This window comes from Portunus trituberculatus, chromosome 15 (genome assembly GCF_017591435.1).
Source record: "Portunus trituberculatus isolate SZX2019 chromosome 15, ASM1759143v1, whole genome shotgun sequence".
NCBI lineage: Eukaryota > Metazoa > Arthropoda > Malacostraca > Decapoda > Portunidae > Portunus > Portunus trituberculatus.
This window is the reverse complement of record NC_059269.1, coordinates 10,964,081-10,990,683: the sequence shown is the minus strand read 5'-3', so window position 1 is coordinate 10,990,683 and position 26,603 is coordinate 10,964,081. Positions and strand designations below refer to the sequence as shown.

At 38.4% G+C, this 26,603-nt stretch overlaps 1 protein-coding gene across 12 annotated transcripts in view; it reads right to left on the bottom strand.

The window, feature by feature from the left end:
- LOC123504073 (sodium channel protein 60E-like) overlaps positions 1 to 26,603 on the bottom strand; it is a 503,673-nt gene that overhangs the window by 46,301 nt on the left and 430,769 nt on the right. For 8 of the 12 annotated variants that reach the window (XM_045254356.1, XM_045254355.1, XM_045254344.1 and 5 more), the window contains 5 exons: positions 24,377 to 24,535; positions 17,736 to 17,840; positions 16,725 to 16,916; positions 15,379 to 15,381; positions 68 to 222 (listed from right to left, as the gene is read on the bottom strand). In XM_045254356.1, coding sequence (XP_045110291.1) covers positions 68 to 222; positions 15,379 to 15,381; positions 16,725 to 16,916; positions 17,736 to 17,840; positions 24,377 to 24,535 — 614 coding nt within the window. The remainder of the gene's footprint in view (positions 1 to 67; positions 223 to 15,378; positions 15,382 to 16,724; positions 16,917 to 17,735; positions 17,841 to 24,376; positions 24,536 to 26,603) is intronic. The other 4 variants (XM_045254346.1, XM_045254350.1, XM_045254348.1 and 1 more) reach the window with 1 other exon arrangement.

Here is a 26,603-nt window from a genome sequence, read left to right as displayed (position 1 = left end):
CCAGAAAACAAACGTAATAAAAAAAAAGATGATACAGAACTTTGACGAAGCATGGTACACTACATACCTCCTAGAGACAGCAATGTCATAGAACAGAGCATGGTATGGATGTTTGGGTCGCCTGATGACCTTCTGGGGTTTCTTGCGGCCAAGCTTCTTCATGGCAGTGTAATAATTCTTCTGAGAGTCCGTGAGAAACATCTCCAACACACCGCCTTCATACTGCACAGATGAAGGAAGTTAAACTAGATAACACAGCTTCAGTCTTCATGGAGGAGAGAGAGAGAGAGAGAGAGAGAGAGAGAGAGAGAGAGAGAGAGAGAGAGAGAGAGAGAGAGAGAGAGAGAGAGAGAGAGAGAGAGAGAGAGAGAGAGAGAGAGAGAGAGAGAGAGAGAGAGAGAGAGAGAGAGAGAGAAGAGAGAGAGAGAGAGAGAGAGAGAGAAGAGACAGAGAGAGAGAGAGAGAGAGAGAAGAACGGAAGTTTCCAAGATAACTTTTTTCTTTTCATCACTCAAAGAACATAGTAACTGGGGATGTATTCTAAGTCTGTGATGTGTCTACTTCCAACAAATGTGTCTTCTGGAGTTAAAAATAAAAGTAACTAAAAAAATCGATGCAGTAATGATATCTTGATAATGAGACTGACTGATCTTAATCACAGGTTAATGTATTAGTAATTTCTAGACAGAAAAATAATAAACTTATGCAGTTCTAAGAAAATTTATAGCTACAGTCATGGCCCCAGTGAAAACGGAAGTGCATCTCGTTGTGAGGCAGAAACACTGCACATTATCTATAAAAGACAGGGTTAGTTTCTGAAATAAAAGTTGAGAGTTGTGTGTCAGTGTGAAGCTTGTGGGAATTATATAGCATTGGGTCTTTGACAGTTTATATAAAAAAAAAAAAAAAAAAAAAAAAAAAAAAAGAGAATAGCTCAGTTTCTTTGTTAATAATATTAGCTGTACTTATACTATCTGTGTTGGCCTGAAATGAAGTATTGGTATCAGTGTATCAGTGGAAAAAATGGTATTGGTACAGTCTTACTTATTAATCAATTCATATTGATTGGCGAGGTATTTTAAAGGTAGTGGTGGTCAACTTTTCTGTTAAGTGTCTTATAAAATAACCTCTCTGTAATCTTGCAAAATCACTAATCCAGCACCCTACAGGTCCCAATGATGGATTAGTGATAATTGACCTGAAATATGTGGCAGGTTCCACAGGCAAGATAAAGTACTTTTTTGTTTCTTGGCCTGTGCATATACTACCAGAGGTCTGCTATGGTGGCAGCACCCCTCACCCAACTCATGAGAAAGCGGCATACTTTAATTGGGATGAGGCATGCCAACAAGGTTATGAGGACATGAAGGAAGCTACTGTAGAATCCTGAGCCAAGCTTCTATATCTGCTCGACACTGATGCCAATGCTGAAGGTGTTTGGTTGGTACTGGCCCAAGTCATGGAAGAAAAGGAATGAATGGTAGCATATTACAGCACCAAGTTCAGGCAGCCAGAATGCAACTCCTGTGTCACAAGGAAAGAGATCCTGGCCATGGCAAAGAGGTTGGTGCTTGCTCAGGGTGGAGTTCACCATTAGGATCAACCACACTATCCTCTGCTGGCTGAAGATGGTAAATGAGCTGGAGGGACAGCTGTTACAGTGGTTGGACTGGCTAGAACAGTACAAATACTGTATCATGCATCAACCTGGCTGAGTGCACAATGATGCCAACAGCCTGAGCTGGTGCTCCTGTGAGTCTGATTGTTGTCTTCATACCAGGAAGGTGCCTGATGCCTGCCGGTTGTAGGTGGGATTGAAGAAGCTCATGAGCAGTGGACAAAGGTGCAGCAGGAACATCAGGATCTTGGTCTTGAGGTCCACTGGCTGGAGGTAGGCACTGAGTAGCAATGCTGGGAGGATGTGTTGCCATTGAATCCTGCTGTTAAGTGTCTTGTAGATCAGTGGGCCATGCTCAGGCTGCACAGATGTGTGTTGCAGAGGCACTGGGATGATGCTTGTAGGGAGAAAAGTGTGTGGTTGATAGTGGTGCTGTGCTCTCTGAAGGCTGAATTGCTGCATAGTTGCAGGAGATACATGCACGGGTCACGAATGGCCACCAAGGTATGAAAAATAATGCTGTCTCTGTCAGCATTACTGGATCAACATGCAACATGATAAAGCTTAATATATGAGAAGCTTTGAATTCCTGTATGAATGTTATATACACACATGGCTACTAATTGTCAACTGCTTGGAGACCGGTACTATTAAGGCCAGTCATTTCTGGGTGTTTGGTTGCACAAACCACCCTTTTTGCCCTCCCCACATACATGGCTATTTGAGTTCTTTCAAGCAGTATCTGGATCTCTCTGCATCAGAGTCTGACAACAGAACTGGTTTATCCCCTTTGTACCACATCAGACTCATGACCATTCCTATATATGCAGTCACATCTGCTTGTCATTCTCTACCTACTACATCCAATGCTTTCTTCACAAGGTCCACCAATCTTATTTGTAGTCTTCCTTTATGAATATATCTCTTACATCAAAAATATTTTGAAAATACAAAATTCTATGAATACACATAGTAATGACACTTCTGTCACAAACAAATTATAGTAAAGAGTAGGAATAATAAAATATAAATGAAGCTTAATTTATGAATGATATGAAAACTGCTAATAATGAATGCTAATACAATACTGTTAAAAACACAGATTGCATCACCTTGACAAAATAACATCATGATAGGAATCAATTACTTACAGCTGTATCAGGCCTCCTTCCTTGTTTCCCATTGTACAGGAGGTAGCTGTTTCCTAGAGGGAAGGATAGTAGATGCAGTGGTGGCAGTACTGACGAGAAGACAAGACCTGGTTGGAGAGGAGAGGAGTTCTTCATGATATAGAGTCAGAAAGCAAGAGGGAAGCAGCATGCCTTTTATGTATTCCTTGCAGATGCAGATTTTTTCAGGAGAGGTGACATGTAGAGCAGCCATGACTGGTGGGGATTCATCTTCTGGCATGACCAATTATAGGCGGCAGCCAAGACTGCATTACACTGGGCAGATGCATGGGAGAGTTGCTGTGGTGGGAAAATACCACAGTAGAAGTAAAAGCAGACATAGCAGGTAAAAGTGTGACTGCTCAAGTACTACATATAATGTCTTGATTTCTCACAGCTGTGTTGGCAGCAGGGTTGGAGTACTGCAGAAATCCTCCTGCAGTGGGTCACCCATCCAACTCTTGCTTAGTGCATTATGGCTTTGGCCGCTGCCTCTGTTTGGTCATGCTGGGAAATGAGTCCAGCCAATCATGGCTGTTCTATGTGTCACTGCTCCAGGAAAAGACCTGTGTTCACAAGGAGAACATAAGAGGTGCACCATTCATTGCTTGTCACCACTTGTGTTCTCACCCTGATTCTACATTGTGAAGACCTCCTCGTGTCTCCAGCTAACTCTCCTCTCTTTGTCATTGTCACCACAACCATACCTGCTACTTTTCCCCAATAGAATGGCTATCTTATATACAATGGGGAGCAAGGAAGGTAGCCTCTTTCTACAGTAGCAAGTTTATTTGGTCTTTTGAGACACAGCCACCACTATGCAGCCCAATTATGTGGCCATTCCATGAATCCTATATCATATGGCCTTGCTCTAAGAGGCCTTCAGTACTGCTACACCAGCAATCACCTGTCATTGGTCATACCAGAGTATGAATTCAGTTAATCATGTTCACTCTACATGCTGTCACTCCCAGACTTAGCCTGTATGTTTATATAACAGCATTACTCCTCACCATTCATGAGCTCTCTTGACAGTGACACCATAGCAGCAACATCTCCCAGTACTACATCAATTTGAAAAGGTAAGGATACTAATCATGTTTGATCCATTAGATTCCTTTCTATCACATACATTTGGCCTTTCTCCCAAGCAAGTGGGATGGCATAACAAGGCAAAATCATTAAAATTAAGTACAAAGCTATACATGAAATATATAAAATGAAATATTTACATAATGTACTATTCCACTGGGATTCAAAAGTTTACAATAAGATGTTAACAAAGTTTGTAAAATACATATTCTAGAGGTACATTATATGTAATCTCCTTTAGCCTAAAACCATTTTCTTATTATATTGTTAATTTTTTGTATTTTCAAATTTGAATTTTTCATAATCTTATAGCATTTTTCTAACATATTTGCATGTTATCATAATCATTAACCTGTATGGGTCTGTAAGCCTGATGCTGTGCCACACTGGCTTCATGTATCTTGTTCTGAGGCCTGCAAGATCAGAGGAGACATCAACAGAATGTCTCTGTTGGCCTCTCAGCTGAACTAAGTGCATTTACATCATCAAGCCACTTTTCCATTAGCATATATGCAGAAATATGCTTTCATATGTCCATACTTATACCCATACATGCACACATCCATGTAAATACATGCCCATATATTTAATTTGATTATCTTCTGTTAAACAGTGAAATATGAATTTATTATTTTTGTTTTTCAGATGTGTCACACTTTATTCTGCTTATAGATGAGATTACAATAGCTCACTCTTTTCTACACACACCTCCTTTCAGGAGGAACAGCACTAACCATTTCTTTGCAAAAGAAATATGTAATTTGTTTCTGATTTTTAAAGAAGGTTTATTTGCTTGGCTGTGTGGACAACATTGACAGACATGCCTGATAGTCTGCCTACCAATCATGCTGCACACCAGCCAGGTCCACTCATCTGGACAGGGCTTTAGGCTTGTATGTAGCAGTTCCAGTCTTTTTTCTTTATTCTTCCTTTTAATTTTTTCTTATAATTTTACCTAATTCAAGAGAACATGATCATGAGCACTCCCTGAAATTCTTAATTATTACAGATTGTTTATAAATATTCTATTTTAATTTTGGAGGAGCTTTTCTCAGCCAGGTTGGAACTACATATTGTAATTTTCTTTACTTTCTTTCATTAAGCAACAAGCTGCAAAGAAATCTGTAAAGCAAGGTAGGTTAATAATAGCATAGGGGAAGGTATGGACACCTGTCACCCATAGTGATAATACTGAGTATGCAGCTACCACTGCTGCTGACACCACCACTCACTGTGGTCATTCTGTGTGTGCTGCCACCGGCCACACCACCACTACCTGTGATTATACTTAATGGCACCCATAGTGATAATACAGAGTATGCAGCTACCACTGCTGCTGACACCACCACTCACTGTGGTCATTCTGAGTGTGCTGCCACTGGCCACACCACCACTACCTGTGATTATACTTAGAGTTGCCACTGCTGCCATCACCCCTGCCACACCTAGTGATAGAACTGAGTGTGTTGGTGCCACCACCACCACCACCACTGCTACTCCCACAACCTAATGATAGTACTGACTGTGCCACTGCCACTGCTGCCACCCATTGATACATTGAGTGTGCCAGTGCTGCTGCTGGCACCCTGGCCACCCACAGTGAGCATGCTGCCACTAACTCCCCCATCTTCAGTGATAATACTGAACATGCCACGACCAGCCCCACCTCATGCAGTGACAGTACTGAGCATGCCACTACTAGCCCCACCACACTGCAATAGTACTCAGCGTGCCACCACCAGCCCTGCCACATGCAGTGATAGTAATGAGTGTGCCGCTGCCACTGCTGCCAACCCTGTCACAGTGTTACTATACAGTTAAATTGCTGCTAATGTGCAATAGTCTAGTATAAATTGCACTGATGTGGGGGTCTTGCTTCCAAGTCATACTATAATGCAGGGAACTGAAAGCCTAAAGCAGGGTGGGATGAAATAAGCTGCAGAGAAGTCCGTAATGTAGAGTAGGGCAACAATAATGTCAGGTGAAAGAGTGCATCACTACCACTACCACCACCACCCCTGCCACCCTATATGGTGCTAATTTAGTGAGGAGAATGGCGAGCTGCAGCCACCACTGCTGTCACTGTCACTGCTGATGCTTATATTTATATGAAATTTTTGATTGCTGTAAGTAATCTAGAAATGTTTAATTCAATAATTTGAGTGGACCGTCTCAGCAGGTCAGACCCATAACCATCTGCAACGATCTACAACCATCCTGTAAGCAAAATTTTGTTGCTGTTACATCTCTGCAATGTTAATGTGTGTGTGTGTGTGTGTGTGTGTGTGTGTGTAATTCACCTCGGTCGCCTGCTGGTCAACTGGCCAGTCTTTCCCATTACGGAGTGAGCTCAGAGCTCATAGACCGATCTTCGGGTAGGACTGAGACCACAACACACTCCACACACCGGGAAAGCGAGGCCACAACCCCTCGAGTTACATCCCGTACCTATTTACTGCTAGGTGAACAGGGGCCACACATTAAGAGGCTTGCCCATTTGCCTAGCTGCTCCAGGTGTGTGTGTGTGTGTGTGTGTGTGTGTGTGTGTGTGTGTGTGTGTGTGTGTGTGTGTGTGTGTGTGTGTGTGTGTGTGTGTGTGTGTGTGTGTGTGTGTGTGTGTAATTCACCATGGTCGCATGTTGGTCACCCAGCCAGTCTTCCCCATTATGGAGTGAGCTCAAAGCTCATAGACCGATCTTCGGGTGGGACTGAGACCACAACACACTCCACACACCGGGAAAGCGAGACCACAACCCCTCGAGTTACATCTTGTAACTATTTACTGCTTCCCAGGACTCGAACCCGGGCCCTCTCGATTGTGAGTCGAGCGTGCTAACCACTACACTATGTGGTGTGTGTGTGTGTGTGTGTGTGTGTGTGTGTGTGTGTGTGTGTGTGTGTGTGTGTGTGTGTGTGTGTGTGTGTGTGTGTGTGTGTGTGTGTGTGTGTGTGTGTGTGTGTGTGTGTGTGTGTGTGTGTGTGTGTGTGTGTGTGTGTGTGTGTGTGTGTGTGTGTGTGTGTGTGCATGTGTGTCCTGGCCTATAGAGCCTGTAGGCAACTTGAAGAGTACTGGAAGCACTGTTAAGCTTCCACCCATTAGTGGCACAGGTAATTTGATTTATAGTGGTAACCATATTAGGGCCCATATGACCACCCAAGAGGATCTTTGGTGTAAGCACCTAGAACCTGGGTATCATGGTGACATGTAGATAACTTTAAACCACTTGACAAATGGCAAAGTTTCAAGGCCGTACTTGGTGGGATTCGAACCTACATATGTGTGTATATTTACCTAGTTGTAGTTTTACAGGGCCTGGGCTTTATGCTCGTGTGGTCCTGTCTCCATATCTACACTTATCCAATTTTTCTTTAAAACTATGCACACTCTTTGCTGACACCACTTCCTCACTCAAACTGTTCCAAACAACAAAATGCATACAAATCAGACACACAAAATGTGTATAACACTTTCACTATGTAGTACACAAACTTAAAGAGAAAGGAGAGTAGGTAGTGGACTGTGAACAGTTCTCTTCTGCCCACAAACCTGTCTCTGCATGTCTGATCATCACATCACTGTTGCTGGCAACCTACCACCATCACCACTCTCCACAGACAGATTTACAGTATACTCTGCTTCAGCAGCTTACGTCATTTGTATTGTGCATTGAAGGTATTCATATTTTTCCATGTATTATTTTCATTTACACTTTTTGTTATATACATTTCATGTGTGTGTGTGTGTTTCACTGTTTCACTGTTTGATCTGCTGTAGTCTCTGACAAGACAGCCAGACATTATCCTACGGAAGGAGCTCAGAGGTCATTATTTCCGATCTTCGGATAGGCCTGAGACCAGGCACACACCACACACCGGGACAACAAGGTCACAACTCCTCAATTTACATCTCAAATATCTCCACCCGGCCGGGGAATTGAACCCCGGTCCTCTGGCTTGTGAAGCCAGCGCTCTAACCACTGAGCTACTGGGTGTGTGTGTGTTTCACTGTTTGATCTGCTGCAGTCTCTGACGAGACAGCAGTGTGTGTGTGTGTGTGTGTGTGTGTGTGTGTGTGTGTGTGTGTGTGTGTGTGTGTGTGTGTGTGTGTGTGTGTGTGTAAGCCTCCACTGGGCACCAACTTGGAATACTGTACTAGATTTTCAGGCAAATGAAATGTATATAACAAAAAGTGTAAATGAAAATAATGCATGGAAAAAAATAAATACCCTCAATGCACAATACAAATGATGTAAGCTGCTGAAGCAGAGTATATTGTAAGTCTGTCTGTGGAGAGTGGTGATGGTGGTGGGTTGCCAGCAACAGTGATGTGATGATCAATCATGCAGAGACAGGTTTGTGGGCAGAAGAGAACTGTTCACAGTCCACTACCTACTCTCCTTTCTCTTTAAGTTTGTGTACTACATGTGTGTCTGATTTGTATGCAGTTTGTTGTTTCAGACTGCTTTCACTACAATTCGGCATGTAATATAATTGTCTGATGAACTTAATATTGCATATTTCAGCTGGAAAAAAAATCTATGATGAAGTCATGAAACCAGATATCTATTTCACCATTAGTTACATGTTTCATGACAAAATGATTAATTATAGGGTTATACGAAATGGAATCCAACTCTGCATCTTTGAGAGAATTACTTATAAAAAGAGAATATTCAAATGAAGCATGTCTCCCATGTTATGTGAAGGGAAGACAGTAGCAACCTGTCCAGCAGTACTCAATAGATGATATGAAAGTGCTGCTCATAGAGGAAGGAGTGCCACACAACCAAGGTCACACATGCCTAGCATCCCCCCACCTTTCTCTCTCCTCAATTCTTTAGTTGTAATGCTGAAACCTCACTTGTGAACCCTACACAGATTCTTTTGCCTGTGGAATACTGTATCTTAGGACAAAGACAGTAAGTATGTAGAGTGGAAAGACAGGCATGTTATGTTTGCAATGGTGTTGTTACATGTTTCTAAGTGGTTGTAGTATTTGTGCTGCCAACATATGTACAAAAAGAATGCCTGTGTGTTTGCTCAGGCTTTTCACTCCTTATAAAGGTAGCCAGACAGCAGGTGGGTGATCTGCTAAGTCCTTAGACAACAGCACAGGCCCCCAAGTAATTGAAATACATTCCCAGTGAAAGGTTGAGAAATCAGATCTCCTGCTTTTATGATAACAACTCAAGGGAGGTGTTTGGTGCCCAGCATGATATACATATATATATATATATATATATATATATATATATATATATATATATATATATATATATATATATATATATATATATATATATATATAACACTTTATTTGTAATATTGAAAGTTGAGCAATTCTGTACCAATATATCTTTAAAGTAATTATATTCTAAAAATAACCTTACTGATCTTAACATCACTGGATATGTGCTAACAAGAAAGCTTTCTTTCAAGCATATAAATCTAATGTAATTATCTTTAGAAAACAAATAGACTTACATTTTTTTTACAAAAAATACGTAATACTTTTTGTTTTAGAAGCTAAGGAGAATGTAATATCTTAATTTTAATTATAAATAAAGCAAGACTAATAAGCAGGGATATAATAGCTGTGAAGAAAATAATAATAAAGACAAACATTAACCAGAGCACTGCCATAATAATAATAATAATAATAATAATTTTGTGCTTTTCCAAAGAGTAATAAAGAACCATGTAAAGACTTGTATTGTATAAAACTGCATAAGTTCATTAAGGCTGTAAATACTAAATGCTATATTTATCTCAAGTACTGGCTTGTCTCTTGACTACTGCAAAAAAGTACATGCAACTAGGCAGACGCTAAAAATATGTTACTTATTATCATGTTTAGCCTCAAAATGTTAACATATCATTCCAGATCTAACCCAGTTTATAGTTCTCTTATTCAGTTGCAGATGAATTTCACCTACTAATTCTGAAAACTTTAAAATATCAATTTAACACTGAAATATAGTGTTATGAAGATACAATTATCACCTCACAAATGGAATGAAAAGTTTCCTTCCATAGTATGACTGACATGCAACCATCATATGCCACTTGTAATGGAAAGCAAGCACAGGGAGGGGATAGTATCTTGTCAGCATTACCACATTTTCCTATACAGGCTCACTTCATTTGCCAGATGCATTTTAGTAATTACTTAGTCATAAGGTTATATAGTGAATTCTATGATATACAATGTCATTATAACTGCTTGTGTGTAGCTACTCAAGATATCCCCCTCTTAGCAATAGTGCAGCAACACTCCAATATTTCTAATTACATTGGAGTAAAAGATGCTGCCTTGAAATACATAAACACTGCTACCATGCTTCAAACAAATGCTAATAATTTAATAAAAGTAAAAAGATGTGAAATGCCCAAAGCGCTTGAGGCTGTGCTGAAAACTTACCATCTGTAGAATGTCAGACGTGAAATAGATACCAGAGTTAAGCTCAATTGCACAGTGATACCGGTGTTAAAGCATTTAAGCAAGCAATGTCATTCAAAAGTATAGGTTCAGTGTGAAACTTTACAATCAAGGACATCACACAAGTGGCAAAAGCAAAAGGCCAAATGTACTTTAAAACCGGTATACAGCTGCTTTAGCATTGAACATTAAAAAAAATGTCTGGATACATCAGCATCATCTGAATTGCACATATAAATATATCTATGCACATATTATAAATAAATAAATATATAAATATATATATGTGTATAAATGAATATATATATATATATATATATATATATATATATATATATATATATATATATATATATATATATATATATATATATATATACACACACACACACACACACACACACACACACACACACACACACACACACAACAGTATCCATCAATAAAAGAGAGAGAGAGAGAGAGAGAGAGAGAGAGAGAGAGAGAGAGAGAGAGAGAGAGAGAGAGAGAGAGAGAGAGAGAGAGAGAGAGAGAGAGAGAGAGAGAGAATAACTGCTGGTCTGGAAAACACAACTTTATAGCATTTCAGTTTATCAAGAATTAGAACTATAATTTTTTTTCAGAGATTTCTGTACCATATGCTTCACTATCAAATGATGCACCAGCAGAGGAATAAGATCTCTGGGCACCTTTAGCATATCCTGGACAGGCAAATCAGTAGAAAAATTTAAGTTTTCTTGATTCTTATTCATGTCCATTTTTCAAAATAATTTCATTTTATGCTATCATCATTTGGTAGATAAGTCAGCAGAATGCATCCAATTAAGAAAAGAACTGCATCTTGGCTATGGTTGAAGCACAATTCCTTAACAGCACAAGTTCTGATCATATAACCAAAGGCATGCAGATTATTCATTCACCTAGAAAAGCAACTGCAAAATGTAGTACCAGATGAAAGATGTACTACTATCTGAAAAGCCAAGGAAGAATACCAAGAGGTCAGATGCCATTCTGAATAAGAGAAGAGTCAAATCCCAGTGCACCTGGTTTTGGAAATAAAATTCAAGCACAATGACTTTCTCCAGAAAGTCTCCACTTCTGAGATGACATTACTGGGAATCTAAGATGCCATCTTAAAGAGCTGTCAAGAGATCTTTCTAGCTCAGCCAGTGTGTGACAGGTGGCTTATCGATTATAAGAAATACAAACTCTGGACAGTACATATAGGAAAGTATCCAAGGTATTCAAAGTCAGCAAATGCCATTTAAGATTCACTCAAAATTTGCACAATAGACCATGAAGCATTCAAATATAATCATGATATGGAGCAAATGTAGTGAAGAGCAGGATAAGGATGGGCGTGTTCCTTCTCCATAAAAATGTCCTGAAAGACTATCTACTGGGTCATTTCAAAAGTCATTTTCCCTCCCACTTCATGCACTAAAGTGCCCAATATCACAAGGCACAAGCAATAATAAAGTAGCTTAAATAATTGCATAGCCAAACAATTCACTGAAATCACATCTGACGGTGGAATCTTATGAAACATAAATTGAGAAGAAAGAAAATCAATAATAAATTCTACCCCATTAAAGAAATAAGAAACATTTGAAACAAGAACAGAGGACTTTAATCACTTAGATAATTTTCAGAAGGTATGTCAGATTGCATGAAAGCTGTTTTAAATGCTATCATAAAATGACAAAACAGAAACAATGCATGAAATTGCAGCATCTTTTTTTACACTTTTCAGCTGATAAAGGTAAAGTAGTTAGATAATGACCTATTGATGGATACTGCATACGTATACACCATATAGCCACACACACACACACACACACACACACACACACACACACACACACACACACACACACACACACACACACACACATAGACAAACACACTATTTGCATTAGGATTACTTTTTCGATCTTGTGACAATTTCAATATATCATTAAGACAATGATATTATTACTGTTGTTATTTTTAAGTATCTACTGTGTGGTTGAGGGTTTTAATACTGTATTGGTATCTGAAGACAGCGAAATGAATTTTTCTGCCATAAATGTGAACTGGTAATGAAAGGTTTCTTTAAAATTTGTCTGAATTTGTACCAAAAAACATGTTCTGAGAATAAAATGAATCCATTCTTGGTCTGCACACTTATATGTTGTACATGACTTATGTATCTCTGACAACAAAGTTGGAGGATGCACATATACATTTATCTACATTTGTCTGCCTGACTGCTTGTCTAACTGTCTGTCTGGATATGTATTGTTGCTCTGCAAGACATCTCAAGTTGTCATCATCAATCTCCATGGTTATAATACCAACTTTTTTGTCTTATTTCATTCAAACTTTCAAATTGAAATTGTATATATAGAGGTGAACTTCAGATTCTATGTTATTTGAATTTATGGCTTCACACTTCATGCCAGTCTCATCCCATACTGAGTCTTCCCTCACTATCATGTGTCACTGTCAAAGTACCTGATGATTTTTGTCTTAATTCTAATACTTCACAATGATACTCCTAGAGTGGAAATATTTAGGAAGTGACAGTCAAAATGTTTGTAAAATCAGTCCAATAATTTCTAATTCATTGAAGTCTCTAAGGCAATGCCACACTGCTTATGGATACAATAGCAAATATCAAACTCTGAAGATGCTTGCCACTTGTTTCTTTGGTGTGACTCAGTTTACAGCAATACTTGTAGGTAAGAGTATATCAAACTAGTGAAAAAAGTGCGTGAAAGAGCAGTAATCTGTCGTGAGTTAGTGAGTAGCAATTACAATCATGGACAAGTGGTAATTAAGGAGGACAAAAGTATGGAGCCTCTTTTTTTTTTAGTCTCTAAAGCATGTACAAATTACAAGTGTGCAAACATAGCAAAATAATGTGTGTGTGTGTGTGTGTGTGTGTGTGTGTGTGTGTTTCATTGTTTGATCTGCTGCAGTCTCTGACGAGACAGCCAGACGTTACCCTACGGAACGAGCTCAGAGCTCATTGTTTCCGATCTTCGGGTAGGCCTGAGACCAGGCACACACCACACACCGGGACAACAAGGTCACAACTCCTCGATTTACATCCCGTACCTACTCACTGCTAGGTAAACAGGGGCTACACGTGAAAGGAGACACACCTAAATATCTCCACCCGGCCGGGGAATCGAACCCCGGTCCTCTGGCTTGTGAAGCCAGCGCTCTAACCACTGAGCTACCGGGCGTGTTTGTGTGTGTGTGTGTAATTCACCTCCTCGGTCGCCTGCTGATCACCCAGCCAGTCTTCCCCATTATGGAGCGAGCTCAGAGCTCCTAGACCGATCTTCGGGTGTGTGTGTGTGTGTGTGTGTGTGTGTGTGTGTGTGTGTGTGTGTGTGTGTGTGTGTGTGTGTGTGTGTGTGTGTGTGTGTGTGTGTGTGTGTGTGTGTGTGTGTGCATCTGCATGTGTATGTGTCTGCATGTGTGTATCTTAGTATGAAAAAAAAAAAAAAAAAAAAAAAAAAAATATATATATATATATATATATATATATATATATATATATATATATATATATATATATATATATATATATATATATATATATATATATATATATAAGTTTAAATTAACATATTACATGAGATCTTATGCATATCAAATTTCATATGGATTCAGCAATTTTCATGTTATGATAATGTATACTCAAACAACATGCTCTCTTTTTCGGTCATTCTGGCACTGCATGGTTATAGAACATGCACATCCACTGGCAATCATTCTTGTGCTATATCACAGCCTGAGCTGGATGATTTTTGTCACTATGTGGCACATATCAGCTTTGCTGTAAGCTTCTAAAGAAAGTTATAATAGCCTGCATGAGCACTCTCTCTCTCTCTCTCTCTCTCTCTGTGCATCATCCAATGATCTTGAGAGGCCCTATACATGCTTGCATGTGTCAGCCTTTTCAGCCTTGTCAGCCTTGTAATTGCAGCTTGCCAAGCCACATGGTCTCTACAAGTCTTCCTCTATCACTTTACTCCATTCTCTAAACATGGCTAAGCTACATTAGCCTACCTCATCTCAACACTGAACTGATGAGCCTCATTCCTATACTCTAATTCTGTTCATCATATTTGATCCTAGGTCTGTTGTTCATCGGTGTGCTACACACTCCTCTAATCATTCTCATCTCCAACTACATTAGCCTGTGAAAATTGTCTTCCTTAACTATTTGGATGTTGCATTACATTCCTCATTATATGTTACATAAGTGCCCTTTCATCCATTGCAACTGTTCTAATTCTTGTCAGAATATCAGTATACTGTAACCTGCACTGCTTCTTCAAAAAATCATATAACTTTCCACTATAAAGATCTTAAATTCAAAGGACTCTCTATAAGGGTACTTAATTATTTTGACAATATGTCCCATCTCCAAACCTGTTTATTCAAACACCTAAATATTCTGTTGTCGCACTACATCTCTTGTGCATCCACATGCCAGATATACTGCATACAATGAAGTTAAGATCACACTTTTTTTTTATGCAGAATGCGTATGGCCATGCACCTTCAGTGCCACCACCTTCACTCAAAATCATAACTATTATCTTAAGGGGAGCATCACATAATTTCTTAATTTTCAATATAATGCCATAATTTTATTCATGTCCAAAGTATGCTTCCTCCAAAACCATTTTCACTCATTTTTAGGACCATTGCTTCTTATATAACTGTTGAAATATATACAATTATTATGGATATTTCTTTGTGAAAAAATAATGTATGGAAACACATTCCCTGCTGACAGGAGTGACAAAGGAGGAAGCCAGAGAAAATCACTCACCTTAATTTTTCTTTTCTTCATGAAACTTTGTCTCATAGAAGTCGAAGTACAATGTATAGCAGAACATAAGAAATTAAAATGATGCCTCAGTACTGTTTTGAAAAACTCATATATGATGCTTCCCTCAAGTTCCTTTACCCTGAGGTCCTTGGACTCCATACTTCTCTTTTCATTGTCTGAGCTTTGCTTCTCCCTCAACCTCATTCTGTCATCAGCACCAAACCATCTGCATACCTTACCTCCCATTTCATCCTTAAATCATGAAGCAAAGCTTTAAGGATTACAGTGAAGGGCTCAAAATGAACTTATGGGACACACTCATCATGTTTCCAGAAAATTTGTCAATCATCTCCTCACTCACACTTATTTCTACTAGTCACTTCTCAGTCTCCTATTTTCTTATGGCCCATTCATTCACTTCCCTCGGTATCTTATTGTAACTTTTCTTCAGAATAATAAAAAAAATAAAACAATAAACAATCTGTACATGAAAACTGTTATCAAACTCAAAATTAACTTATTTCTTTATCTGCAGCTGCTTTTTGCATCTTGAAACATACCAACAAACTTTCTGACTGCATTCTAGATAAAACTCAATGCCAAGCAAAAACTGTAGACCATATCTGCAATCTCTAGACCTTCATTATCCTTTTCAAACTCCACATATAGTAAGTTTTCCCAAACCTTCCTAATACTATTTGTAGTATTGTTCCTTATTACTCCATCATCTTTTCTCACAGGATGCTTACCTACATTACTTCCATTTACACCTTTCACCTTTTTATTCTTTAAAACCTAATTTCAACAATCTTAATCACACAGCTTATTCAGAAAGAGTTTCTGGGGCTTGTCCTAGACTTGATTCTTAGCTTGGCATTTTGCTTTTAAAGACTTGGTCTTATTCATAGCATTTCTTAATTTTTTAAGAAAGTCTTATCTCTTTTGCAGCAACATTGTGTCTATCTTGTCAATAAGGTACTTTGCATCAAGGTAGATTTCTTGTCCAATCACAAAATAGATCTGTTACACTCATAAAATTATACTTTAATATATACATATAGTCTTGGCTATGAGTGGATAGACAGACTATATATACACACTCACACACACTTAGGAAAAAAAAAAAAAAAAAAAAAAAAAAAAAATATACTTCCCTTAGATGTTAAAGAGAAGGATTGAAGGTGTAATATAACATGTAAGCGAACAACACTAAAACCAACATCTCTCAGCACTACACTCAGTTGCCTACACACATACAAATATCCTACAAACTACAATAACACATTTTTTTAAACATGTAAGCAAGTACTGTTGGTGCTGTAATACAAATAAGTAATACAATATCAATGACAGCTGCTGATGCAGTACCACAGATGAATTTATATGATATATATCTTTTTAGTTTTAGATGCTATGAATCAACTACATTGTCATTTAAGGATATCAATAATAGTAAATACCTACGAGATTTATCACAAGTAAAATACTTTCCTTGAGTGTCATTTATTGATAATGCAGTACTGCTCTATACCAGTGTGCCATCATTGAAAATAAACTCTCTCAACATACCTTTTTCTTTAGCGCATTGAAGTTATCAATGATGACACCAATAAATAGGTTCAGGGTAAAAAAAGATCCACATACGATGAAAATTACAAAGTAGATATAGGCATAGATATTTGCCTCTCTTTCTGGCTGCTTGTCAATCCCTCGGCAATCAACAGCATCCTCCATCACTTCCATCCAACCTTCAAACGTTGCCTGAAAGGAGAAATATTGCATCCATCTTGTATTTCTCTTGAAAGTAAATTTTAAAAAATCATGAGTAGTATAGATAACAAGAAATGCTAAAGGCAGGATTTTCTTCATAAAGCAATGGATCTAATGAGAACGCACAATCAATTGCTATGGTTTTAGTACACCACTTGTTCTGTCCATCTACCTCTGACACCTGTTCCTTACCTATTCCATATGAGGGTGGCTGTGATAGCAGCCACACATCAGTAGTAGTAGAATGTCAAAGTGCCCATTATATAGTTAGCTAAGATATGTCACATTCATAACAACATATGAAAAAAATATATATTACACCTTCACACATGCATGTTAATGAAAAGAAGAAAATAAAAAAAAGATACAGTGGAAGTGATCAAACTTATTTTCTCTACATATATGACATCTTTTACCTATTGTATGATGAAACAGAAGTAACATTTTTCACATGCTATGTGAATACATTGCAAGATTCAAAATAGCGATGTGGAGTTTAAAACAAAAACCTTTTATGGCATCCTTGGAAAGGAACATGCCAGTAGCAAGTTGAATAGGCAGTTTTGCTGCATTACAAGCCATAGTCCTACAGTATCTATATGGTTACATGTAGGTTTGAAATGTCAAGTTCAGTGAGCATGAAGTTTTCCTTAATAAATGGAGATCCCTCAGCAGGTCAGAGAAAATACTGAACTGAACACTTCTCATGCAGCAACTGTCTGGCTAATCTAATGCATATAGGAAACTTTAAACTTTTGATCACTAAAACTAATATAATCAACACCAAATTTAATAACAAGAGTCACTTACCACTTGAAAGAGAGCAAGATAAGCAAATCCCACATGGTCAAAGTTTATCTTACTGTTGACCCATGAGTAGTTCTTCGCTAAGCAGTCAGTTTTATTTTCAACAATCTTGAAATAACAAACAATATCACTATATTAATATCATTCATATCATGTGACCAATATCATTAGTCAATATTATCATCCAAATGAAGGATGTATACACACCCACCTTTTCAATTACCCATTCACCACACACACACACACACACACACACACACACACACACACACACACACAATTATAGCCAGGATTCCACATAGATTATAATTTAAGTTGAAAAACACTTGAGGACTGAAGGAAACAATTAAGAACTGGATGGAAGACTACCTGAAAGGAAGAGAAATGAGAAGGGTGTTAAAGATGAAAACTCAGAGGAAGGAAATAGTACATGGGGTGGCACAGGGATCAGATTGGGCATGTGTAATATACTAAATAAATGCTAAGAAAATAAATAAATGTTACATCATGTAGCTACTTGCTCTTAGGTACACAGGGGCTAAACATTAAGAGGCTTGCTCATTTGCCTCATCACATCAAGGGCTTGAGCTGAGTGAACTAACCACTACACTGTATGATGTGCATTTACCTAGTTGTATTCACCTAGTTATAGTTTTACAGGGCCTGGGCATTACGCTCGCATGGCCCCATCTCCATATCCAACTTTTCTTTAAAGCTATGCACACTCCTTGCTGACACTACATCTTCACTCAGGCTATTCCATGCTGCTATACTTCATTGTGGAAAGTGTGTGTGTATTTACCTAGTTGTATTGTACAACGTTTGAGCTGGGCTCATAGTATCCTGTTTCCATACCTTCATTTATCCAATTTTTCCTTAAAGTTATGCACATTATGTGCTGTAACAACTTCATTATTCAATGCATTTCACTTCTCCACTGTTCTATGTGGAAAACTGTATTTTCCAATATCCTTCACACACTGTCTCATCCTGTTCTTCTTTACATGTCCTCTTGTCTTTCTATCTTCTGTCACCAGCACCAGGTCTTCCTTGTCTATCTTTTCAATGCCATATCTTGTGCATTGTTATTAGGTCTCCTCATTCTCTTCTATCTTGTAAGTTTGGCAGTTCCATTTCCTTTAGCCGTTCTTCATACGTTAGGTCTTTTAGTTCTGGCACCATCTTTGTAGCAATCTTCTGTATCAGTTCTAATCTTCTTATATCTTTTTTAGAACTCGGAGACCACATCACAGCTGCATATTCCAGCTTTGGACGTATCATAATTGTGATAATTTTTTTAATCGTATCTTTGTGTGTGTGTGTGTGTGTAATTCACCTTGGTGGCCTGCTGGTCACCCAGCCAGTCTTCCCCATTATGGAGCAAGCTCAGAGCTCATAGACTGATCTTCAGGTAGGACAGAGACCACATCACACACAACACACTGGGAAAGCGAGGCCACGCTTGAGTTACATCCCGTACCTATTTACTGCTAGGTGAACAGGGGCCACACATTAAGAGGCTTGCCCATTTGCCTCGCCGCTTTCCAGGACTCAAACCTGGCCCTCTCGATTGTGAGTCGAGCGTGCTAACCACTACACTACGCGGTGTGTGTGTGTGTGTTTGTGTTATTCACCACGATCGTCTGCTGGTTATCCAGTCAACCTTTCCCCTACCGAAAGAGCTCAGAGGTTGTAGTGACTGATCTTTGGGGAGGACTGAGACCACATCACACACAACACACACCAGGAAAGCGAGGCCACAACCTCTCAAGTTACATCCCGTACCTATTTACTGCTAGGTGAACAGAGGCTACACATTAAGAGGCTTGCCCATTTGTCTTGCCACTTCTCGGGACTCGAAGAACCCAAGCCCTCTCGATTGTGAGTCGAGTGAGATAACCACTATGCAGTGTGTATATATTTACCTAGTTGTATGTTACAGGGTTTAAGTGGGGCTCATAATCTATCTCCATATCTATATTTATCTAACTTCTCCTTAAATTTGTGCACACTTTCTGCTGTTACAATTTCTTCACTTAATCCATTCCAGATGTCTACTGTCCTATGTGGAAAACTGAACTTCTTGATATTCCTATGACACTGACTTTTCACGATTTTCTTGGAATGTCCTCTTGTTTGTCTGTCTCCATGCTCTGTCAGTGTTACCAGGTCTTGTCTATCTATCTTCTCCATATGGTTTACTAATTTATACATCATTATTAGGTCTCCTCTTTCCCGTCTATCCTTCAAAGTTGGTAGCTCCATCACCTTCAGTCTTTCTTCAGAGGGAAGATCTTTTATTTCAGGGACCATCTTTGTAGCAGCTCTTTGTATCCTTTCTAGTTTCTTGATATCTTTCTGCCTATATGGTGACCATACCACTGCTGCATATTCTAGTCTAGGTCTTATCATAGTGGTTAATATCTTTTTCATCATACTTTTATCCATGTAATTGAATGCTACCCTGATGTTCGTTAGTGTCTTGTATGTTGAAGCAAATAATCCATTTATATGTCTTTCTGGAGTCAGGGTGTCTTGTATAATCACTCCCAGGTCTTTCTCTTCTCTTCTTTTCATTATAATCTCTTCTCCCATTTTATATTCCCATGTAGGTCTTCTATTACTTTTACCCATTTCCATTACATGGCATTTCTTAGTATTACATTCTAATTTCCATTTCTGGCTCCATCTCCAGATCTTATCAATATCTTTCTGTAATTCCATACAATCATTTTGTTTTTTTATAACTCTCAAAAACTTGGCATTATCTGCAAACAAATTTATGTAGCTACTCAAACCCTCTTATATATCGTTGACATATATTTGGAACATTATTGGTGCCAACACCGAACCCTGTGGTACACCACTGGCTACAGTGCTCCAACTTGATGGTATATCTCTTATCACTGTCCTCATTTCCCTATCTGTTAAGTAATCTGTCATCCAATTTAAGATATTTCCCTTAATTCTGCCCATGTGTTCTATTTTCCATAGGAATCTTCTGTGTGGTACTCTGTCAAAAGCCTTTTTAATATCTAGATACACTGCATCCACCCTTCCATCTCTTCCTTGTACTTCATCTATTACTCTTGTATGAAAGCTTAGTAAGTTTGTTATACATGATCTTCCTTTTCTAAAACCAAATTGGGAGTTATTAATGATTTCATTTCTCCAGATATTCCAACCATTTTTCTTTGATAACAATTTCACAGATCTTACCCACCACACTAGTTAGTGACACTGGTCTATAATTTTGGGGCTCAATAATTTTTCCTCCTTTGTATAATGGGACTATATTGGCTCTTTTCCACTCTTTTGGTACCTTCCCTTCCCTTAAAGAGTTGTTAATTGCATCCCAAATTGGTTCTACCGGTTGCTCACTACATTGCTTTAGTGTCCATCCTGACACTCCATTTGGTCCCATTGCCTTCCTCACATCCACCTTTTCTAGCAATTCTCGAATTTTCTGTTTTCTTACCCCAATGTCTCTTAATCGTTCCTGTGCTGCTGGGTTGATTGGCTTTATAAACTCTCCCTCTTCATTAAATACTGATTTAAAGCTCTCATTCATAAGTTCACTCATTTCTTCCGATATTTCGTACATCATATTCCCCTTAATCAACTTAGTAATGGTCTCTGTCATTTTACCATTTATATACTTATAAAAAAGCTTTGGTTCTTTTTCACATCTCTTCACTACATCCTTTTCAAAATTTCTCTGCTCCTCCCTTCTTATCCTAATGTATTAATTTCGTGCCTTTATACTGCTTCCTATTTATTTCATTACATTGCCTTCTTAATTTTTTCCATGCTGCATCCTTGAACTTTTTTAGCTTTTGCACATATAGCATTATACCAGGTGTGTTTGCTCCTTTTTACTCTATATTCAGGAACATATCTCTTTACCCCGTCATTATACTTGTCTAGAAATATGTCATACTTTCCTTGAATTGTCTTTCCATGCATAATTTATTTCCCATCAATACTACCAAAATAACATTTTAATCCCCCATATTTAATTTAGCATGGTTCCATCTCTTGTGTTTGTGTCCCTCATTATATTCCAAAATTTGCTGATCCTCTAATTCAATTTCTAGGACCACATGATCACTTTTTCCTATTGGAGTATGATATTTGATGTCTGGACATGGCTCCGGTTTTTTTTTGTAAATACCAAGTCCAGCACTGATGGATCATCTTCCCCTCTATATCTTGTATGATCTTTCACCCATTGTACCAATGTGTTTACCATTACCAGTTGTAGCACATCATCCCCCCAACAACCAGCGCGACTGCTTGAATCCATTTCTTCCCAATTGACGTGTTTGCAGTTTAGATCTCCCATGAGCAACACTCTTCTATCATTCCTTAGCATGTTATCCAGGCAATTTAGTACTTCCTTTTGCATTTCCTTATGTACATCAAGCCTCCATGTATTAGTCTTTGGTGGTACATATGCAACTATGATAATCCTTTTTTTTTCTCTCCCATTGGTCCTTATTGTTATACTTAAAACCTCTGCCAGTCCATCTCCAGACTGTATCTTTTCCACATACATATTCTCTCGAGTCATGATCAATACTACTCCTCTTGCTTTTCCTTTTCTGTCTCTCCTCCAAACATTGTATCCTTGCTCTTTAAAATTCACTTGGACATCTTCACTTAACTTTGTTTCTGTCATACATACCACATCTGGCCCTTTTTCCAATATATAATCTCTCACTTCCAAACTTCCTGATATAAACCCATCTATGTTTGTATACATGACTCTTAATGCTTTCCTTCCCCTTCCCAAATATACCATTTCCTCAGTCTCATGTCTAGCACTCTCCAGTAAAACTTCTTTTCGTTCTCTGTCCTTTCTTTGTTTTTTTTCCTTAGCTTCACTCCTCAGTTCTCTCTCTTTTTCCCTTTCTACCTGGTTCATCTCTCTCTTTATCCAGATATGCTTATATTCTGCCTTTTCAGCCAGCTTGCCAGTCCTAGCTAATAATTCTTCTATCCCTACTTGCGATCTCATTTTGACTTTTAGAGGTCTTTTGGTTCCCTTACTATATTTACCCAGTCTATATATTTCTTCTATTTCTTTATCAAGACTCTGTTGTTTATCTTGCACTACGGAGATAATTTCCTTAACCATTTCTTTCTCCTCCTTCTCCCTCACAAATTTCACTAGGTTCTTTTTTTCTTCTAGTCCATATATAACCATACACTTCTTTTGTCCACCGTATCTCTCACTAATTCTTCCTCTTCTTTGATCCCCTGTATAACTGTGTCCTTAGTTTTCTACTTTATTTGTTGCTTAATTACTTCAGCTTAAATTGACTTTTTCTTCTTCTCGTTCCTTTTTCCAATCCTTTTTCCATTCATCCAGTTTCCTTTCGCTCATCTCTTTGCCTGTGTTTTCCTGCAGCCCTTGTAATGAAGCTTCATAATTCATACATTAGCCCTTTAGGGCGCTATTCTCCCTTTTTATTTTCTCTAAAGTTTTTTTCATCTCATTGTTCATTTTAATAGTACTTTCTAAGTTTAAACATCTCTCTCTCAGTTCTAGATTCTCCATAATCAACTGGTCTTGCTTTTCGAACATGACAGCGACAATCTCCTTCAAGGCTTTAAGTTCCTTATCCATAATGATGATCTTTCTCATGTTAACTCTTTCTTCCTTAAAGCCCGAAAACTCCCTCTCTTTACTCCAGTCACCCAGCTGTCTCAATCCTAGGGGTGTTTCTATAATCTCACTTCTAGTTCCCCTTGGTCTCACTCCCAGTTCTTTGTTTACATATCGGACAGCACCAAGCTGTCATCGTCATCCTCCTTCATACTTCTTTCTACCTCAAAATTTAAGTAAATGCAATAACTCTGGAGACAGGACCACTGTCTCCCCCTGCCCCCCCTGTAACATCACCAGGTCTACTGTGTGTGTGTATTTACCCAGTTGTAGTTTTACAGGGCCTGGGCTTTATGCTCGTGTGGCTCCATCTCCATATCTACACTCATCCAATTTTTCTTTAAAGCTATGCACACTCTTTTCTGACACCACTTGCTCATTCAAACTGTTCCAAGTCTCAACACATCTTTGCGGGAAACTATATTTTTTAACATCTCTCAAACATCTTCCCTTCCTCAGTTGTTTACTATGCGATCTTGTGCTTCTAATGTCATATTCTTCTCTCAGGATCAGTTTTTCATTATCCACTTGAGTGTGTGTGTGTGCTTGTCATTCACCTATGGTTGTCTACTGGTCACCAAGCTGGCCATTCCCTTATGAAAACAGCTCAGAGTTTATAATGATTAATCTTTTGGCCCATTCACACACAGCCCACTCTGAGACAATGAAATCCCAATCTCCTCAGCATAAATCCTGTACCTACTTGCTGGTTGGTGAAATGGTGCTACACTTTACCCATTTGTCTTATTGTATCCAGCATATTATGTGAACAAGATAAAGAGGAAATAAACACTAAAAATAGAGAAAGACAATCAAACACAATAATTATGATTAATATCTTAGCAAAAATCATACTTGTCTGCAATAAAGTTGTTTTCATGTTTAGGTTACTAAATAAAGAAATATGTAAAGCAAAACTAATTTTAGGGAAGGATTGTACAATCATGAGAGAATTAAAATTGCATCAACTAACCTTGAGAGGTAGAATTTCTCCATGATGGTCTATACACTTGTAAAATTTTCCCCCAAACATTTGGACACCCATGATGGAGAAGATGAGCCAAAACACAAGACACACCAGCAACACGTTGAATATGGACGGGATGGCGTACATGAGAGCATTGACCACTATCTGTAGGAAATACAGAGTTTTGAGGATCTAGAAAGAATTGTTTTTGATCTGCTGTCCAATCATTGCAGAATTCAATTAGATACTGTTAACACCCTTCACATCTTTATAATATTGCTAATGTATCTAGAATAGCCAAGGAACAAGTTTGGAATGTGGTGCACAATTTCATTTTCCTTGTTTTGACATTTCACTATCTCTTACAGTTTGTATACTCTGCAATCATGGCATACAATATTCAAAGATAAACTTTGCAATGTGTATCAGAAATACCAGTTCTAGCACACAGAAATTCTCTCCAAGGATTAGCATTTAAAATATACCTGGAAAGGAAAAAGAGCCAGTGCCACAAAGGTTGACTCACAATAGATTAGGAAAGCCAGCTGACTGCCAGAGGAGTTGTCCTTTGCAAAGTCCACAGTGTCCATCATGATACTTAAGATTATAATAAGAATAGACTGATTATAATAAGAATCTGCAAAGATTGTTATCTAACAATATTCCCTTAGTATATTTCCTGCAAATACTCTACAAATTTCAGGTATGGCAGAAGAGCAACACAAAACATACCTACAACAATTTCTTTTAGATAACAAACAAAATGTTCTAAGTTTTTTGCATAAAACTCATTCATAAGGAAACAATATCAATTTGTGGGACATCTTGCAATAAAATATGACAGTGCTTGAGCCCATGACAGAAAGACTGTACTGTGTATATATCACACTTTCCTTTAATTGTTATGATCTGATATTTGTGTTCCTCCAGAAACAACACCTGCATCTTTGTACCAGACTTTATCAAAGAGAATTTGATATACCTAATGGAACAATGAAAGTTTCACCAAATCTCCAAAAGAGGATGACCAAGACTGTGGAAGATCACCAGCAGAGCAGCCACAATGAAACTTAAATCAGTGATTGGTTAGAAGGTTGTAAAGAGATAGTTGTTTAAGAATATTCCTGTTGAGGATAGATAAAAAAAGTAGAGAAGCATATAATACAAGCAATAGGATGGTAGTTTGAGGGAATAGAGCAGTCACCCTTTCATAGAACAGGCTGAATGTCAGCAAACTCCCAGCAAAAAGGAAAGGTAAATATTGACAGGGAGAGTTGGTAGAGTTTGACTAAGCAAGCTGCAAGCACGGAAACAGAACAGTGGGAGTAACCTCATCAGATCCATAAGCCTTCTGAGGATTAAGGCCAATGTTGGCATGGAAAACATTACCTCTCAGGTTCCCCAATTACCAGTGGCAAAATGCCAGAGGCACTTCTGCTTTCGGGATCATGAGGAGAGGAATGTAGCAATAGGACGTGATAGAGATATGAGGTTTTGACCAGAGGAGATAAATGAAGAAGACTGAGTGATAGTATCAGCTGAAGAGTTAAAGGTTAGGCAGAGCTAAAGAATGTTGGGAGTTCTTCAAGATGATCAGGAAAATGAGTACAGTGTTGCACTAATTGCTCTAAGCCATGGGGGTAGCGAAGCTAAAGGTTAGTTTACAAAGATGGTCTGTGACTTTTCTGAGGTTACAATATAAAAATACCTAACAGCACCCATGACTGTCAATAATTAGAATGCAATACTTTTTAAAATGGAGTCCAAGATGAGTTATTCTGTAGCAGTTACAGCTCAGTGTGACTCCCAAGGTGGCCAGCTGTGCAGAGGACACACAGCAAACTTCCACAGAGGATGCCACACGCTGCTAGCTCCACCCACAGCAGACACCATTCGCCCTCAACGGTAGATGCCACACGGCACCAGCTCCACCTGCAGCAGACACCACATGCCACCAGCTCCACTTATGGCAAACACCAGTTCCATAGTTATTCTTTACACCAAATTCACTTGCTTCATCCTAATCTCCACCTGACACACAACCAACTAAAAAATAATGTTCAATTCATCTGAAGAATATTCACATGCAATATTATACCAGAGTAATAGTTTAAATTGTATGTTCACCTAGTTATGGTATACACAATTTGAGGTAACATTTTTTCCTGTTCTCAATCTTTAGTTTGATCTATTTTTTCCCACGTTCTATCCATGTGTATATAAATGCAAGCAA